The sequence below is a fragment of the Carassius gibelio genome, chromosome A17 (assembly GCF_023724105.1).
Source record: "Carassius gibelio isolate Cgi1373 ecotype wild population from Czech Republic chromosome A17, carGib1.2-hapl.c, whole genome shotgun sequence".
Classification (NCBI taxonomy): domain Eukaryota; kingdom Metazoa; phylum Chordata; class Actinopteri; order Cypriniformes; family Cyprinidae; genus Carassius; species Carassius gibelio.
In genome coordinates, this window is record NC_068387.1 from 13,430,903 (window position 1) to 13,450,471 (window position 19,569).

A 19,569-nucleotide genomic window follows, 5' to 3' on the forward strand; every position below is an offset into this window, starting at 1 on the left:
AGAATCCTGAAAAAAAGTATCACAGGTTCCCAAAAATACGAAGCAGTAAAACTGCTTCCAATACTGATAATAAATCAGCATATTAGAATGATTTCTGAAGGACAATGTGACACTGAAGACTAATGACGCTGAAAATTCAGCTTTGATCACAGCAATAAATTCTATTTTAAAGTATTTTAAAATAGAAAACCATTATTTTAAATTGCAATAATGATGCACATATATTACTGTTGTTGTTTCTTCTGTATTTCTGAACAGATAAATGCAGCCATGATGAGCAGAGACTTCTATAAAAACATTAGGCTACAAATCTTACTTATCCCAAACGTTTGAACACCAGATAATTGTATTAGCTAAAATCACAAGAAATGCTTAAAACACAAAATGTGTCACATTTATTTGTCACATTTAACAATTAAAGCATTAACACAGTCCTTAAATAAGAATAAAGCAGTTATTCCATTCCATTAAGAACATTTATTCCATTCCATCCTTGTACATTGCTTTCTAGTAAACGACTCATTACTGACACCAAGTGGTATCTCTACAACATTTCATTTCTCAAAACTGCAATTAGAAAACCATTTAAAAAGAAAGAAAGAAAGAAAGAAATTTCGTCTTAATCTCCGTTTTCAGTAACACGATAAGGTTACATGTAGGCTATAATCTTAGACGAAGACCTCCGTCCTTACATCCCATTTAAAATTACTGAGTGATTTACTAATAAGACTCTGTTCATCAGCGACCGTGACTGACATTAAATGACAAACAATTCCCGCCAAATTCGCTGCAACAAGCCCACGTGAGCTGCGCCTCTGCATAAGCGCGCTCCAGGTGAAGGGTGGCCGGAGCTGCGCGCGGAATGTTTGGCTTTTCCGGTGGATATTAACGGATGGAAGATGAGTGGCCCTTCTGCTGGCATCCGCCGTCGGATCCCTAAACCGCAGGACTTGGGTAAAAGCTGTCTTCAGTCCTGCCACAGTTTTTGTGTAGGGGAACAGCCTCGTGAGGATTTCCATTTATGTTTACTGGGGGTTTGTCCTAGAGGTATAATTAGAATTGAAAATTAGTTAACAAGAACAAAACAACAGGTGAAAAAAAAAAAAAAAAAAAAAAAAAAAAAAAAAAAAAAACAGGTGGGTTACCTAAAACGTAATATATAGTTTACAAGAAGTCAGTTTTGAGCTTACAATGAGGATTAGGTGCTTCTACACCCTTGTTAATCAGCTATCATTTCCCTCTGATTTTAAGAATAAATTATGGGTAAGCTTAGGTTTAGGGGTAGGGATTGGGTTAAGTCTGTATTTTTGGAAGTTGATCCAGGATCAACAAAAGATCATGCAGACCAGAATGTAACCAGGTGGCCATTGCATTAACAGACACTGTGTTAAGACTGTGTCATAAGAACTAGTTTGACCAATTTAAGGGTAGATAATCAGGCTCACTTTTTTGATTGAAAGGGATAGATAAGTTATATTTCCAAAAGTACAAACATACAATAACATTTCAAAAATTAAAAAAAGTTATTATTATGTTATACAGCATATTCACGGAAATTGAAATAAAAAAATATTAATTACGATTAGGATTTTTTTTTGTAGTTTTGTTTGTCACAAGTACTCGTATCTGTTTTGTTTTATTTTTGTAAAGATTTCATAATTTTGTCATAATATGCTACTTTTTTTAGATGTTTGTTATTTGCAATGATTACAGCTATTGTTCATAATGGAATTTAAGGGTCAATTTGACTCATCATATCATAATTTTTATAAATTCTAATAACAGTAGACTATATGGAACCCAAAACAATTATTGTTCCCATTTTTAGTTCATGTTAGATTTTTTGTTTAGCTCATTTGAGATTTAAATTATATTTTGACCACTGAATTAGGGAATGTCCATGGTTTCCATTTTAAATATCTGGTCACCTTACTGTAGAGTTAAAATAATAAAGGCTTTTATGAGTTTGTGTCCCTGAGTGATGTACGTTTTTAAAGAAAAGTTATTTAAAAAAAAATAACATGAGATTTAATTTGACTGTGTGTTATTTATGTATAGAGAACTACCTAGTTACCCTAGATGGATGAGAAGACAATATGAACCAGATACTAACACTAAAAATGTCTAAAATAATGAGAAATAAAATGCTCAAGTCCTTTCACTTTGGCTTGACAATATTTATGTATGTATTTAAGATGCTTTATAATGTAATATAAATGTTTCATATTTAAAAACAAATATTGAAAAAGTTTTGGTCTAGGCAAATTGCACAGATTGAGCTTTCTCAAGTCATTACCAATTCCATTAAGAAATCTTACCTGAAATAATAAGCTTTAGAAAAAAGTAACTGCTGATAATTGTGCTATTGAATTGAGCTGTTTTAAAGCTACTCCCTTATTTAGATTGCTAAGACATGTCTATTCTCAGTTTGTCAAGTTAAAGTTAGTACAGCAATAGTAACTTACCTGGGTCTTGTCAGGTTAAAAACTGCAAATAGGCCTATACGTATAGCCAATACAATTGTGTTTAAGCAATATTAAATCTCCCCTTGCTACTAATAGAGTAAATGTCCTCCTGTTGAAATCTATTAAACACCCCTGATTCAGTTGCTCTGCAACCATCAACATCAGTGATCGCTCTGTCTGAGGACTAAGCGTGTTTCATCCAAAGACAGATTTAAATGCGTAAGAGATCACATGTCTACTGTACATGTCTGCAGCTTATTTGCATCACTGGCCAAAAGCCCACATGTTCTGACATTTGGAGATGTGCTAAAATGCAGTTTATGTGCTGAAGTGCAATTATTGGTAATATATATTAAAATCTCACTGTTTCATACTCTGGCCATTCATTGCAATTTCACAGGTTTTATATAGTTATACAGTAGTTTATTACTGTATACAGTAGTATTAACAGCATCACAATAAATTGCTATCATCATGTGGACATTTTTGTGCTGGAGAAGAATGCACATTGTCCTATATTTGGCCAGGCAAGAACTTGGCCTTGACTGTTCCCTGTAAATCTCAGCAAGGTTAATGGCAATCAGATGTGATTACTTTATTACGTCAATGGAGTGTGTCATCCTACTGTAGTCACTGCTGTAAATATAAAGCTCTGATAAAGTAGTTCAGAAATAACATTGCAGGTATTTCCCAGAAAACAAGTGATTGTTTATAATTAATGCCATATTTTATTTCTTTCACAGAAACACTTGCATGTCATGGCCTTTTCTCTACGACCATTCTGCTGGTGTTCAGAACTATGGGAAGAAAGACATTCAGGTGCATGTAGTACTAGTTAACAGACTAAACGGTACCTCCCTTTGCAAATAAGAAATATAAAAAAAATGTACAAATTGACATACTGGGCAAATGTGAGAAAGACAAAGGCAAGACATTTCTCAGCTTTTAAAGAAGAGACCTAAATAGACACTTTCAGTTTCTATAAATGAAACAGACTGGTTGGTAACTGTTTTTTGTAAAGGCTGGATTATGTACACTGTTAAAGTATAGATAACTATTATTATTGTCTAACTGTACACAGATAAATTTTGTTTTGTTTAAATTGGCTCGCATTAGCTGAATAACTTTCTGTTAAGATAAACACTTTCTAAACACTTCTTAAAATCTCCATGTCATCTCCACATTCATTGTTTAACATCTTCATCGTAACCATACAATCATGTGCCACCCTTCAAAATCATGTTTGATAGTGCCAATACTTAACTGACACCACCTCTTCCACAAATGTGATCTGGATGTGGGTTCTGTGAATTTAGAGTTGAAGTGCTCACTTTGGTTGTGTACTTCCCTTGTCACAGAGGCAGAAACACATCAGCATGGGCCATTTGAAACGAAATCCTTCAATGACCTTCTCCATTCATTCATCCCTCAACTTACCACCAAGAAGGAAATGTACTTTTCCTTATTCTCCTAACCTGCCTACAGCGAGCTGAGAACATTCGATTAATCAAAACCAGTAACCCTCTGTTAATATCACATTTTTTGAGGACACAAATGTTTTATGAAAGAAGCTTTCACTCATGGAAAAGAGCAAAACTACGGTTAGAGAATTACAGAAACTTCCATTTCTTTCACTCCCTTATTCTTTGGGGAATGCTATCGGCCAGCACAAGCATGGCCTTCCAGCCAGAGTTTAGACCCCTGCGGTCTTCATACTGTATGCACAACTATCCTTTACAAGCCATTAGGGTTGAATTGATAGCACTAAGTGCTGCCTTGACCACAGACTGTGCTGCTGGAGAATATGGGCAGGGCAAAAGGACTCTCTGCGCTAAAGCAGCAGTCTGTAGACTCAGCCATCTCTCCCTCTTTTTCACAGATGGCAGTCATTGGCCCACTGGGAATGCGGCTACGGCTGTTGTACCGGCTGCTGGCTGCAGAAGGTGGTGTGCGTGAACGCCCATATTTTAGGGTTGTAAGACGGGGCAAGGCTCCCTCCGTACGTGCCCACTCTTCATGTGCTTTCCTGCTGCTTGTCGGAGAGGTGCACAGTCCGTCAGATTGTGTATGCTCTGAATTAGCCTTCTTAAAAAAACGAGGGTCTGTGCATTTGAGAATCTCAGCGGCTGACATGCGGAAGTTGGACTCTGAGCGGCTGCCCTTCTTGAGAAGCAAAGCTTTAAAATTGTCATTGCTTGTGGATGAGCGCCGCAGGTTGCGCTGGACGGAGCCAGTCTGACGTGGCAAGGACGTTAGGCTGGGGCAAGAGCCTGTTGGAGTGACAGGTGGGGAAGGGAGGAAGTTACGGCAGCGTTCCTCTTCAGAGTCGCCACGGCCCAGGACCTTCCTCTTTGACCTGTGAATTAACAAACAGCAGGACAGGTTCTCAGGTCAGCCTTTGGTTACTGTATGTCTTGCTGTTGATACCATGAGTGTCAAATTTCCATGTGTAGCATTTTTCATGTATAAAAAACTGGAAGAGCGACTGTCATTTGTTATAGGACTGTATAATGATACCTCTCTACTTATTTAGAAGGGATTCAACATTATAATGAATTTTAGGTTTGAAGATTATCAGTTTTGAATGTTATCAGATACCAGTTTACTATGCACAGAAAATTAGTTTTGCATAGCTTGACAAATGTGGATTTAAACAGTTTTAGGGGGTGGGACTGTAGATTTTATTCCAATGGCAGATAAAGGGAGTACTTGGGAGACCTGTTTGAAAACAGTCATTTTCACAATTTAGATGATAGAACGTGTGCATTTAATGTTTAAAGATTAAAAAGAAAGATACTACTGTTTAGTAGATACTACTACTTTATTGCATTATGATAAATATTTTTTGTATTCTGCTATACATAAATTTGCATTCAAATACTTCCACATCTATCGCCACGTTTCCTTAAGATTCAGGACATCATTTTTCCTAAGGCTGTTTAATCTGAGAACTTGGATATTAGCTCATTCTGTGCATTAACTTTTGATTGACACAAATTAATAATGAAAAAAACTTCTAAGAACATGGCATTGTGTGCTTTTTATTTCTGTCCTAAAACACTATGACAGTCATACCAGGATAATCTTCCCAGCTCTGTTTGCTTACTTTCAGGTTGGTTGAAATACACATTCCATTTAACTTTTAACCTAACAAAAGGTGTGACACCACAATACAAACACTGTGAAGCAGAGTTTGGGGATTAGAGAGGGCAAAAAAAGGGGATAATCCATTCTTAATGGAGCTACTGGATTATGAGTGTAATCTGACCCTAGCCAAACTACAGGGAAACAACACCAGCCAACGACTTGATTACTTGCCAGTCCAATCCACACCTGTAATTGGATGTTCATGTTCTGTCTACGTAGACTGCTCCAGATGACACGTTCAGACAAATGATTCAACACAAATACATGAATACATGACACAACTTTAATAACATTAAAATTGAATGTTAAAAAAATTCCAGCTCGTCATAAAAATCAGTATAATAAAGGTTGTTCAGGCTATCCAAAATACCAGGGTCATAGATATTATAAGTTAATAATATTTCAATACAAAGAGATACTAAAAGGCATTCTATAGAACTTTGATGCACCACCCAAACAATTGAATTAAAAAAATTGTTTGTATAAAATAAAAAAGATCTATATTAATTAATTATTTCTTAAAATATATATTGTATTATTAAATGTATTTTAAATGTATTATTATTCATTTCCTATTGATTCTGATGAGAGAATGAATAGCTTCACAGACTGATTCATCTGTTGTCGTCAGGGTTGTGCACCATTAAATATTAGTTTGCATTTAAAGAAGTATTACATTTTAATTAAGATGTAATAATTTAATTGAAATTTTGTCTAATATGAGGGGAAAAAAAAAAATAGTAAAGACCTCTTCCTGTAATTATTAGCCAGTTCTGAAATTCAGAATTTTGCTCAACCCTGTTTATTAGACAAAAACAAAGTTCTTTTTTGAGGATCTGTTCATTAATCTTCTTGAAATGAATTGGGACAACAGAACAAGTGAGTATTATATTCTGATACTTCCTGAATAAACTATGGCTGGTGTTTATACAGGTTTAATGCAAATGTATAAATGCTGAGCAGTCCAAGAAAAACATAACGAACATTAAGCTTATATATATATATATATATATATATATATAGATACACACATAAGGTAAATTATCCATTGTGATCATACATACATGTCTTTTTAAGCAAAGCCTACAGCCGTCTTTACTGACTAAATAAATGAAAACATCACATTACCTATGAATGGCAGCAAAAAGGTCCTCTGTAGTACGGGGACGAACAGGCGTCACCATCTCCTCCACAGCCTCTCCGTTAGTGTTAACGCTAGATGCGCTTTCAGTGCTCGAGTCAAACACAGCACCTACAACCCACACATAGACATTCAGCTTACCTCTCAAAGTGAGAAGAAACAATGGAGACTGAGCCTACACTGACTGAAAATCAGAAAGGAGCAAAACCAATGTGGCAACAGACATTTTCTGCTTCTTAAATTATTCACACTCCTTTGGTAGTCCTGCTGTTGTGCTATAACTGCACTTTAGTGAGCACTGCAGAGGCTTGAGAATATTATAGTCTAAACCCGCTAACCATCACACACTCAAGGGCACTCATTCAACTTTCTTAGCTCATTCAAGGGTAACTAGTTATGTAACAGATAAAAGATTCATAAAGTTGTAGTCAATCCTGCAGCATGTAAAACAGGACCTGTGTCGATGGTAATGAAGAACATCCACAGTAACTTTACTCACAAGGGGGGATTATTAGGAGGGTTGGAGATGTGTTAATAGAAGTATATTAAACCAATTTACTTTTTTGGGAGGAAGAAAGTGATAATTATCATTGAGGCTATGAAATGCAGAGTGCTTTTTGATCCATAACATAATAAAAAAAAAATATTATCTTGTAATTAATTCAAACAAAAAATGCAGCTTTGCAGATGGATGTAAAGCTGATGGTAAATTCAAAATGCATGATCAAACAACACAATCATTTGTTCTGCACACTAGAGTGATCTTCCACACACACTTTCACTCTTTTGGGCAAGTAATAAAAAGTCCCTTACCATTTTCCTCATGTTCATCCTCTTTAAAGCTGATGGATCCTGAGCTGCTGCTTGAACAATCATCTGATGTACATTTATCATCACAGAGTCCAAAGTCTTTATCACTCAGGCCGAGGTCATGCTCATTAAGAACAAGCTCTTGCAGACTGCTTGATGACAACTCACTGCTGAGAGATACTCTGCTTTTGACCACAGGGGTTGAAGAGTCTGAGTCACTCTCCTCCTCCACCTCAGAGTCTAAAGAAATTGCTTGCAAATTAACTGTGTTTGTTGTGCCATTCAGTTGGCCTGACTCAAGAGTCTTTTCTGCATCATGAACCTTTTGAAGCTGAGGTAGGTGCATAATGGGTGGTATAATAAGGGAAAGATTGGGTTTCTTTGGTGATAAAGGAGGCTTGTGTTTCAGCTGACAACTTTGAGGAGAAGCTGAGGAGTTTGTGCATTGCAGAAGCTCTTGGGAAGATAAAACTGGAGATGTCTCAGAAAGGTGCACTGAGACATTCTGCCCAATAATTCTGACATGTTCATCTGGCCCAGGAGGTAAAGAACCAGTTGGTACCTCAGGGAAATCTTTTATACATTTGTTCACTAAATATTCATGTTCAGATGTATTCATGGCATTTCTGGACTGAATAACACAAATTGCAGCCACAGTTTGCTCTGTAGTCTCGCTTTCCAGGGACTTTCCTGAGTTTGTTTCATAATGCTTGTGTGCTTGGTCTTCAAAATCATCAAAACTGACTGCTGTAAAAATATCTTCTATTTGCTTGAGCTTCACAGGTTGTAGCTGCACCATCTGAAGAGCTTTGGCAGTAATTATTGGTCTCTGAGTCTTTTCTTGCTCTCCAGTGTGGTTGATGTTTAGTGCTTTTTCAATTTCCACAGCCTCCTTAGGTATAAGACATTTCTCTGTGTTCAAAATGGCTGCTGTTTGAAGACTCATCTCAGGTAACGGTGGAGGAGGTGGAGGAGATAGAATGAACAGTGAAGGTTTGGGAGGAAGAAGTGAAGGAGGTGGAGGACTATTCGTACCTTCATTTCTTGACAGAGATTCAAAAACCTTTGGTGGGGAAGGGGGGAAATCAATACAGTCACACTTTTCAGATGTTGTGGATGAATCTGAAAGTGAATTATGTCTTTCTTCCAAGTCAGGTAGAAGAGGAAGAAATGGGGTTGAGTCTACTGTAGCTGCTGTTGGAGAGCAGGAAGCAGGCCTGGTTGATCCACATAATGTAATGGTCATGTCAGGTAGAGGTGGAGGTAGCGGTATGTTTCTGGTGGAATCTGAGGTGTTAGAGGACAAGGATGTAGAGGAGGACGACAAAGAGGACCGCAGGGAGGACTTTCTTTCGGGCACTTTGGGTTTTGGCCTCCCTGCAGGAGATTTTGCTCTTATAAGAGATGTAACTGGGGTGCCTGTAGTTGGAGTGTTGGACTGACTTGAATAACCACTTGATGGTGACGTCAGACGATGAACCTTGTCAGGTGATGAGGCCAGTTTTGACTCAATCCCACTACTGTTGCCGTGGGACGATATAAATCCGATGTTGTAGGATGCATTGTCCATGATTACTTGATTTTCCTCAGCACTTGCAGATCTTGTGATGTGGGAGGAGAGACCCTGGTCAGACTGTGGACCTTGGTAATCCATGTAGGAGTCCCACGACTCTGCATAGTCTGAGCGCTGACTGCTGCAATCACTGTGTGTGGGTGTGACCGGACAAACAGAAGCTGGTGCAGACATCCCACTGCTTGCTGCACTTGTGGAGCTCTGGCTTCTGGGTCGGAGTAACCAAGGGTCTTCAAACCCACTGCAGGTTGCCTGTTCAGAGCAAGTTGCACTATGAGTTTTCAGGTTAAGCTCTAAGGACTGCTGGAGGCTGCAGATCAACTGCTCACTAAGGACTGAGCCATTTTGGTAAGACTTCCTCTGAGGTTTGCGCCTTAATGAATCAGTCCTGGCTGGAGGGAGTGGGGGCTTCTTGGCTTTCCGCAGGGAAATGCTTCGAGTCAGGGAGCGGTTGCTGTGAAGACTTGCATGATCCCCTTGACTGTGGTGGTCCTTGCATTCATACAAACTGTGCTTTGCATCTACTGCTTTATTGATGGTGCCATGACTATGTGACTTTAAACCAGAGTCCAGGCGCATGGAGGTGTAGTAACCTTCGGTGTCAACAGAGAACAATGAGCTTGAGTCCGTCTTGCTGGGAGAATGTTCCTCACTGTGGTATTTATGGCTGACAGGTGAGGAGCAACTTGAGGTGACACTGTCCTTCGGAGATAATTCACATGTCCACTGGTCAGTGGTTAGAGTGCTGCAGCTTTGATTGCTGCTCTCTGAGAAGTTGGAATCCCTGCGGACACAATTATGACTGCCGCAGTTTCTGCAATCAAGTGTGCTGCACTGGGACTCAGTCTCTGTATGGATCCCTGAACAGAGGGAGGTTGTGGATTCATAACAAGAGGAGACACCCGACAACGAGGCATCAGCAGTATTAAGCAACTGGGCTGAAGAATGAGTTGATTGCATCTGGTTATCCTCTGTCCTTCTGTGTCCGTAAGAAATAGAATTCTGTAGTGTACCACTGAGACTGAACAAGCTTGGGCTATTATTTTGGTCAGAGCCTCTGTAATTTGGATTTTCAGCAAGCTTGGGACTGTTTAATGTACTGCTTCTGGAATCGGACAGCATATGAAGTGACGATGAGGAACCATGCTGCATGTCAAACTGGTAGGACAAGGAGCTTGTAGAGCCAGAACCCATCATGTAGGGGGCGCTGTTGTACTGTGGTTCACAGTGTTGATGCGGGATGTGAGAACCTTGTCGTGGCAAACTGTGAAAGTTCTGACCACTGTCATTAAGCTGAGTGTAGCTAATTCCATTACAGTCACTCATGGTGGAAATGCTGCTTGAAGAGGAGACGCTGGTCATTTGGGAAGCAGTTCCATGGCCTTTTTGTGCTCTGATTCTACGTACTGAGGGAGGAACAATCTTTACCTCTTCTGTTTGGCAGCTGGAGTCACGGGTGTCTGAGCGTCTCAGGGTGGAGTTTACAGTTCCCACTCGACTGAGGGTGGAGTACTGATCTGCCACACACATTGAGTCAATTCTGTCATCTTGTACTTTAATTGCTGTAAAATAAATAAGAAATGATAATTATAGATATAAGGTGTTTGTTTGCACTTGATTGTCTTTCTCAATGATTTAATGTATATACTTTTCAAAAAACGACTGTAGTTAAAATATAGTAAATAAATATTAAGAATATAGTATAATATAAAAATAATCAATTCAGCATAATCAGTAATTCAGCAATTTTATCTATATTTTGCATTAACTTGGCAGTCAACTTGGACTACACCAACACCTAGTGACATAAATACAATATCATGCTGAAAAAGAAAACTTTTTTAATTACCAATGCCATTGCACAAATGATAGATTAGCAGTCAGATCAATGCATTTCCACCAACAAAAATGTACAATAATGGGTCATGGCAGTCCCAAGGAGGTGACACTCAATATAAAATAAAACAGCTTTTGGTAGACTACTGATATGACTGGACAGATTTTTGGTGTGGGGACATACAGTATATTTATTTTATTAAAGTACTCGTATTAAATGTTATTACTGAATGCTAAAAAATTACTGAGTGCACCTTTAAAATGTTTGAGAGAGGTTCAAAGTACTATGTATGACTGCAACAATGAATATGAATCATACCTAGTTCAGTTTGGATCCTATCGAGAACTCCTGTTATTGTCTTTCTTCTTTGCACCCTCTTGGGTCTTCGTATTATAGTATCAGTGTTTGCTGCAGAGCGACGGAGACTTGCCTGACGGTCAAAGTTCTCACCTAAAGATGTCAAAATAATAAAAAAAACGTTGCTTATTAATGGCGTGCCTCGTTCTAAGTCTGGCCACAAGACTACACTGCAGTTAGGGATGCACGTAATGTCACCAAACAAAATGCATGATATATCTATCAGACAGTTTTTTTTAATGTATTAGTTTTTGTCCATATTGGATATATATATATATGAAGGTATATATATATATATATATATATATATATATATATATATATATATATATATATATATATATATATATATATAAAGGTATATAATAAGTACCTGTAATGTCAATGGGAATGATAGCAGTGGCCACCGACTGGGCCTGTAGTCTCATCTTCTCCTCAGGAGTGGGCAAAGGTAGACAACTGGTCCAGCTTCTCTGGATGTCCGGGTCATGTTCCAGCAGAGGGGTCTGAGGCGGCATCGAGTACACAAGCTTCTCCTCTTCATTAGGTGACTCTGAAGCCTGGACACAACACAAACAGACTGATTTAATGAGGTCGGGCTTTGGTGAATGATAGCCTGGCCAATGCCCAGTGAAAGGCATTGTCTGATATTTCGTCATTTCTACTGATAATTCACTTAAGTGCTTTCCATAATGCGCAAAGTAAAAAAGACTCTTGGAGTGCATTTCCATCCAGTAACATCGGGTGAAGGAAATATTTCTCTGAGCAATAAGCCCAGGGGAGCCCTGAATAGAGGAGAGCTACTCTCTAAATTATTAATGATAATTTGAGATCAGTGTTACAGTCAGTGTATTCAACCATAACGTGTCTCAATTCTCTTTTATTTATTTTTTTATTTTACTTTTTTGGCAAAAAGACAAATTTGATTCTTTTGTTCTGCTTTGCATACTCAGTTTTTTTTAAATTTGCAAGATTGCTTGAGGGAAATCCACAATCTAATTATGTATTAATGTCTAATTTGTGTAATCTACAATACTCAGTGTCTCTAACTCTTTGAGGTGAAAACACACTCACGGTGAGTGACTGTCACTAGTAGGTTTTCTATGAAGATGCTATAAGGACGTTAGGATTTAAAACCACCCTTCACAAAGCACAGCGCTACCACTGACTAGAAACTACAGCAAGAGCTGTACCTTTCTTTTCCAAGATCTCAAATGACAGCAGAGAGAGAGGCAAGACTGTGATAGGCAGTCTAGGACTTTAAACCGCTTGGTGAGAGGAAAGAAAAATTGGAAATAAAAGAACAAAACAACATCAAGTGAAGTGAGACATTACCTTTATTTAGGATTACAGAATGTGAAACAAATATTTTCTAGTTCTACTGATTTATAATAGTGCTGGACTTCACTGTTAGCATGCATATAGCCACTAGTGGGCAGTGCAAAACAAGTGACCCAAATCATGTGTTCATTTCAAGTATTTAGGAAAAATGGCCTTTGTCCATTTCATGAATATATAAGCATTTAATAGATTTTATTATAATACAATATAATAGTTCATCAACAGGATTTGGGTTATAATGTAGTGAAATTGATTACATTGCATGACATACTGCATAGCCAAACAAAATAAAAGTTTTTCTTTCTTTTTTTTCTAGCAACAGCATGTATTATATGAATGTAAATATAAATATTGTGTTAGGTTTACCTTCTTTTTCTTCTCTGTCTTCTCCTCATCCAGGTGCACATTTTCACAAAGGCTGGTTGCAGAGAATGCAGGGCTTTGGGAGTAGCACTGGGAACTGTGGATTCCTTCTCTCCTGAGCTTGTCGCACTCTGGAGAGGTAAACATAACCATCCAATCAAATAACAATTTGGGGTGTTAATGAGTATGTAAAGACTATTAAACACAGATCACAGGCCTATAGCAAGTATTTAAACATCAATTCATGGTTCAATGTTGTGCACAGGCAGTCCAAAGAAATACTTATTCCCTTCAGGCAGAAATCACCCTGTGGAAAACTACATGAAGCAATAAAAACCAAAGGTAAAAAAAAAAACAATACTCTTAGAAAAACACATGTTCTATAAGTGGAAGGACTGATCAACAGAATTTAATGAAATTTAATGAGGAATGAAATGCATAACTGTTTTTGAGAACGAATGAGAATGATCCTGATAAGCACACTGCAGAGAAGAGATTTCACATAAAGTCTAATGACTCTTGTATCACACTCAGCAAATTACTGAACAACTGCAGAGCCACAGTGTCCTTTTGCCCTCAGTGTAGAGAGGGCAATTACAGAATGAAAGACAGTGGGCTTATCCTTTGGTAATGAAAGAATGATAGATAGTAAGAGTTATACATAGATAGATTTCTATCACTAATACCTGCAGACAAATAAAAGAGTAGTGTCTATTTTTACTGTAGTTCAACCTGAAAATGTCAGAGCTGACTGTTGGGTTATGGATGGCCTGCAGAGAGGGGGTCTCCACCTCCACCTAATGCCAGTGACATATCTATTTCTTTCAGCTGATCACCTCCTCTGGCACCTTCACAATGAATGCCTGCTGAGAAACACTATTAGCTATTCTCTCTCTCCCTTTCTCGCTCTCTCTCTCTCTTTCTCGTTTGTCTTTTTTGCAGAGCTCAATGTAATCACGTGATTGTTCTGCAGTAACTCATGATAAGACTTTGCACTTTATCCAGCGTAGCTTGCAGTTTGCACAAAATGCACAATATCTCAGCTGTTTACTGCCTTATAATCTATAAAATGTAAGCAAAGCAAAGCTTCAGTCCTACATCCGCTTTCTGTATTTTCACTTAAGAAGGCCTAGTGAGAAAAACTGATTATTTTTTTTATGGTAAACAAATCCCATTTCAGTCAACTACATGCTGTAAATAAATATGAATCCAATGTAAAACTCTCTACTAAACATAAGAACCTGAGTTAAAGATATTAATAATGCACAGAGGATGGTAATAATCTTATATGTATACTCCATATGGCAATAGGTGAATAGACAGTTCAGTAACGCAAACCTGCAATGTCAGCAAGCCTGCAAACAACATATATATGCTAGTAGAAACAGCTTGGCCTGCATTCTTAATGTATATTAATATATATGTCTTACACATATGCTGGACAGAGGCAAGAGGCTCATTTAGATCAGGTGAATTTTAATGGAAATAAGCTTTGTGTTTCTCATGCTGCATATAATCAGAAGCACTTTATTGCAGAATATAAGAGTGTTGGTGTATTTAAGGAGGCTTGTAATCATACTTCACAGCATGCTAATCAGTAAAAACTCTACTGGATTCAATAATTATAATTAGCTATGCATTTTGAGCTGTGATTAGTGAGTAGAGGCTAATACAGGTTAATATGTTAGTAGCTCAAAGAGTGAAGGGTAGACAAAGAGTGAGACCGAGAGCATGTGTGAGGGATTTAATCCTTAAGAGGACTTTTCACTTTACCTCTTAAAGCAGCTTCATCACCCATCCAAGAAGGGGTTAAAGGAATAGGTCAGGCAAAAATGTAAGTTCTGCATTCATTTACTGTATACACCTTTAAGTCATTACAAAGACTTTCCTCTGTTGTATGAACATCTAGCAAAACATCTCATTTTGTGTTAATCCTCACTGAAAGGAAGAATGTTTTACAGATTTGTAATTGGATGAGGGTGAAGGTATCAATGAATGATTAGTAACTGATTGTTGCAAGGTTACCAATCAGTTATCAAAATCTATATTGTCAATAAAAATTGATTGTTGTACAGCTGCAGTGACTGCAGTCGACTCTTAATTGCCACATTGTGATTCATAGAGTGAGAGGAAAAACATTCAAAAGATGTGATGTGGGCAGTCAATGAATGCAAATTAGATTAATATATATATATATATATATATATATATATATATAATTCACAATTTTAACAAATCGACAGAAAACAGCCATGACCCTGCCAAAGCTCGCTGGGAAAAAGGGGGAAACAGACATTTGGTGTGCCACCTGCTGCCCCCACTGGAGTCAAAACATCCCACAAGCACACACTGGTATATTAGCATTCCAGAGCACCTCTGAGGACTAGTTATTAATGCAATAGCAAGGTCAAATGGAGAATTTAAGAGGAGTCATCAAAGTAAAATGTATCTGGTTTCCATATACAGAGGAAAGTGATGTTCACTGGTATAGGATAATATACCCAAGTGCAGCAGAAGGTCAAATGACAAGGACATATGCCATTAGGGTCTACTGAAGCTGGTTGGGGAAGGTTTTTTTAAATCCCTGTGGGGAGTGTATTGATACAAGGTAACATGAACCAAAAAACAGGCAAAGACACAAAACCAGGAAGATTCAGAAACAGAGAGCGTAAAGTCGACAGAAAGCTTCATTCATGATCCATTTTACTTCCATTATGACAAATATTTTCAAGGGGAACTAATGGACATAGACGGTACTTCATGGAATCCACTGGTAATTGGTTAATATTTTAACTACTATTTAAAACATCACTCAAAAATTGTGTGTCTAATTTTTTGGACAACATGCTCTTGTTTAAAAGTATAAAAAAGACAATTTGTGTTCTGCGGTCCTGTGTAAGAAATCAGATGTGAAAAATGACCATTTCCCGCCGACCCTCATTTTTAAAAAGTCTTTAGCCTGTACTTGGATGCTGAGAGTCATGTTCACCCCTTGAAAACAGATCAGTGTATCCTTACTGCTTCTTTTTCAAATGTATTATTACTATTATCAAAACCTTTATTAAATTAACATTAACTGGCAATAAGTTGGCTTTCAGAAGATGTTTTAAATGTTTCATTACAGTAGTCTAAAACAGTGGTTTTCAGTCCACAACAGTGTATATTTTGTATATCTTTATTAACACACTTGATTCAGATAATCAGCTCATCAGAACTTAGCTAATAACAGGTAAACATTACATGATTTTAGGCCCAATTTTCACTTGCCGACACATTTTTCTTGGAGATCACAGATGAAAGCCCAAAATCTGAGGCAAATCTGTTCTCCTTCATGTGAGTGACATTCACATTGTGTGTATTATCAAAGACGCGATCTGAGTGAAGCACCAATGCATTGGGTATGCCTGAGAAATATTTAGCAGGCTAAATATCTGGACCTGGTACCTGGAAGTGTTGCATTGTGAAAAGTGTTTTGGTTGGAGATGACATCGGTGACAACCTACAGCTACAGCCAATTAGATACAGGACAATGCGTTTATGCGTGGATCTTGTGTATCCGTTTTGTAAAAGAGACAGAATTGTCTGGGATTCTTCCTAGTGAAATACTGCGTAGTGTATAACCCCCAGTCATTGATCCATCATGTAATGTGCAATCCACAGCAACTTTATGATACCCAAACAGCCTTGATCTGACAAACGTGTAGTATATGAGTGGCATAAGAGAGACATACAAGATGTGCAGTGCTATGGGTCTGCAGGACCAGGATTACAAAACACTTTTGTAATTTGGTGGAATTGAAGCAGGGTTATAACATTTGCATCTCAGGCAGTATACTGTCAAAAATACTCTGCTTCATTACAGGGTAAAATTGTTGTGCACGGGAACTTTCTGCACAGTGGTAATGTTATCTTCATTATAATGCTCAGTGGGTCTGTAATAGAGAAATCACATATTCTTCTGCAAGGCATTTTGTATTTGCTGATTATATGAAGCAATTATGCTGAATCTTCTAATCTTCTAATGAATCTCTGCTTGTACTGTTGAGATTATAATTGTGTTTTGCTTAAGTGAAAAAGTAGTGTAGTTCTTGTCTCTGACCTCTGAGGACTGTTTTCAGGTTGACTTTGGCCTGACGGTGAAGGTCCTCGACGCAGGCTGGTCTGGATCCTGGCAGGAAGACATTCTCCTGTTGGTGCCAGGGGGCTGTGTAGTGCACCGACCACTTGCTCTCCTCATCTAAACTGGACACCGCTATAAGAAACAAGGACACATTACATTTCCACATGTTTAAAGGAAGAAGGTCAGTGGTTTCTGTAAACGTGCATTGCAGCTGCTTAGGTTTAGACTGATGAAAATGGTATATATCCCAAATTAAAGTGCACTAAACTTTTGTGTTGCTCTACCCAGCGTTGACTAGAAATGAGCTTCCATTTATTGTCCAGGTTGGTTTATTCTCATTAGACTATGGGCAGGAAGTTCTTTGTAGGGAAGGTGCAATAGTTGACCATGAAAATGTTGGTTCATTATATGTGACCAGAAATGTGCGTCCTTTCAATGTAAAAACCTGAGTAACACTGTCTTTTAGGTCTATTTAGGGGTGCATGTACCGTACAGGTACCTTTGTGATAATAGTGATATTTGATATTTAGATTTACATATAAATTACCTTTGACATCATTTAACACTCAAATTAACCTTCAAGAAATACTAATACATTAGTATTCAGCCTTCATATTTTCATTTATAATTTTGCCTAAGTTCAATTAATTACCATTGAATTATTTTGTTTCTTTTTTGTGTCTTTATTTTCTTATATACTATACATAAAACAGTACAATTATATTATATTACTACAGTTGTAATACAACAAATTAGTTACTGTCTTATTGGTATTAGTCAAAATTGTAAGATAAGTTTTAGTTTTAATCAACTCAATCCAGATGTCAGCATGATGAGATATAATTCAGACAGAAAGAAAAACTCTGCCTGTGGCTGAGGTACATGAGGTACATGAGATTTGGGAGCTGCAGTCATGTGTGGTCTCTTAGGCTCCCTCAGAGAGAACAGATGAAAAAATGTACGAGGGGCTGGACCAATCTAACACTTCTGCACCACTGCGTCCAAAGACACTGGAGACATACTTGTCTCTGGCTGGTGCCTTGACAACCCACATTAAACAATCGATTATACCAAGGCCCTCTGGGTAAGATTAACCAGGTCAGTCTTATCAATGCGTTTTTTCCATACAAAATGTATGTCAGTGATTAGAGTTTCCTCGAGTGCAAGAGTTCATAAGAGAGTACTAGGTCATGAGCTCAAAACACATGACGGTAGGATTCACTAGTCTACCAAAACATCAATGGCTCTGTTGTAAAATATCCTAAGGCTTCAAAATTTAAATGTGTAAACAAGTGCAGTACAGATGTAATCTAAACTTAGATGTGCATTTACAACCTGTATCAATATTGAGTTTTTATAGTCATTAACTGTGTATAATAATCTACCATCATCTCATACCAAACCAATAATTCATTTCAAAAGTAAAAAATAATAATATTGATATATTTGTATAATTATTACATATAATTAAAATATTCATAATATATAATTTAAATGATAAATATCTTATTAATATAGAAATTAATGAATTTACACACGCGCGCACACACACACACACACACACACACACATGTGCATATATACATATAATCTGAATCATTTGGTTAACACTTAAGGAAAGATATTTTAAAAATGAACGAAACAGTGCATCTGAGCATTACACCACCAATAAAATGCACTTAAACTTGCAGAACAAGGTCACTATAAGGAGATCAGTGCCATGCTATAAAAGGAAACTCACAAACAAATGTAGCACAGTGCTCCGGATCAGATGCATGCAGCCCACAGCAGCAGTGATGAATAACCCCACACCCCAAACTACTTCAGTCTACTTGACCTTGAGCTACACAAGCAATAAGATAAACCTGAACGGGCACATTACATGATGAGAGGAGCTTACCCTTCTTTTTGAAGTACTTAATGACAGATTTAAGAGTGGTCGCGATGAACACCATTGTGATGGGTGATCGATCCTCTGAGAGATGTGCGCGTAAGGATGTATTAGTCTACCATCGGAGAAAGTGAGTGTGAGGAAGAGAAAGGAGGGAAAACCAGCCACTAACCATACAACACTCTCTCTTTACTCATTTTACGCTGACTGGCACAGCATTCAACACTCCCCCTCCTCTTCTATCTCTCTCTCACTTTCTCTCTTACTCTCTCTCACACACATTAGCCCACCCCAGAGGATATTCAGTTGCTGTTTGAGTTGTTCTCTCACACTCTCTCTGCATCCACCTTCCTCTCTCATCAATTGTGCGTCTCTCCTCCCCTCATGTCTCAAGCTATAGAGCATGTCTCTCTGTCGCATTGCATAGGTTTAAGTCTCTCTCACCTTTCCTTTACAGCTGTGGAGGTATAACCAACTTGGATCTGTGCCATTGACTATGGATCACTGACAATCAGCCTATTGTG

General features: G+C 37.8%; 1 protein-coding gene and 1 long non-coding RNA gene across 5 annotated transcripts in view; both read right to left on the reverse strand.

The window, feature by feature from the left end:
- Positions 1-372: 372 nt before the first annotated feature.
- Positions 373-2,649, reverse strand: LOC128031698 (uncharacterized). The gene is made up of 2 exons (XR_008188134.1): positions 2,466-2,649; positions 373-1,041 (listed from the first exon to the last, which is right to left on the reverse strand). It is a non-coding gene; the product is annotated as an uncharacterized LOC128031698 (long non-coding RNA).
- Positions 2,650-3,352: 703 nt separating this feature from the next.
- The window catches only part of LOC128031692 (NHS-like protein 1), a 60,019-nt gene continuing 43,802 nt past the window's right edge, over positions 3,353-19,569 (reverse strand). For 2 of the 4 annotated variants that reach the window (XM_052620039.1, XM_052620040.1), the window contains exons 2-8: positions 17,134-17,286; positions 13,038-13,165; positions 11,704-11,890; positions 11,292-11,423; positions 7,567-10,698; positions 6,741-6,864; positions 3,353-4,821 (exon numbers count right to left, since the gene is read on the reverse strand). In XM_052620039.1, the coding sequence (XP_052475999.1) occupies positions 4,230-4,821; positions 6,741-6,864; positions 7,567-10,698; positions 11,292-11,423; positions 11,704-11,890; positions 13,038-13,165; positions 17,134-17,286 (4,448 nt within the window). In that variant the 3' untranslated portion in view covers positions 3,353-4,229. Of the gene's footprint in view, positions 4,822-5,798; positions 5,833-6,740; positions 6,865-7,566; positions 10,699-11,291; positions 11,424-11,703; positions 11,891-12,523; positions 12,599-13,037; positions 13,166-17,133; positions 17,287-19,569 lie in introns of all 4 variants that reach the window. The other 2 variants (XM_052620041.1, XM_052620038.1) reach the window with 2 other exon arrangements.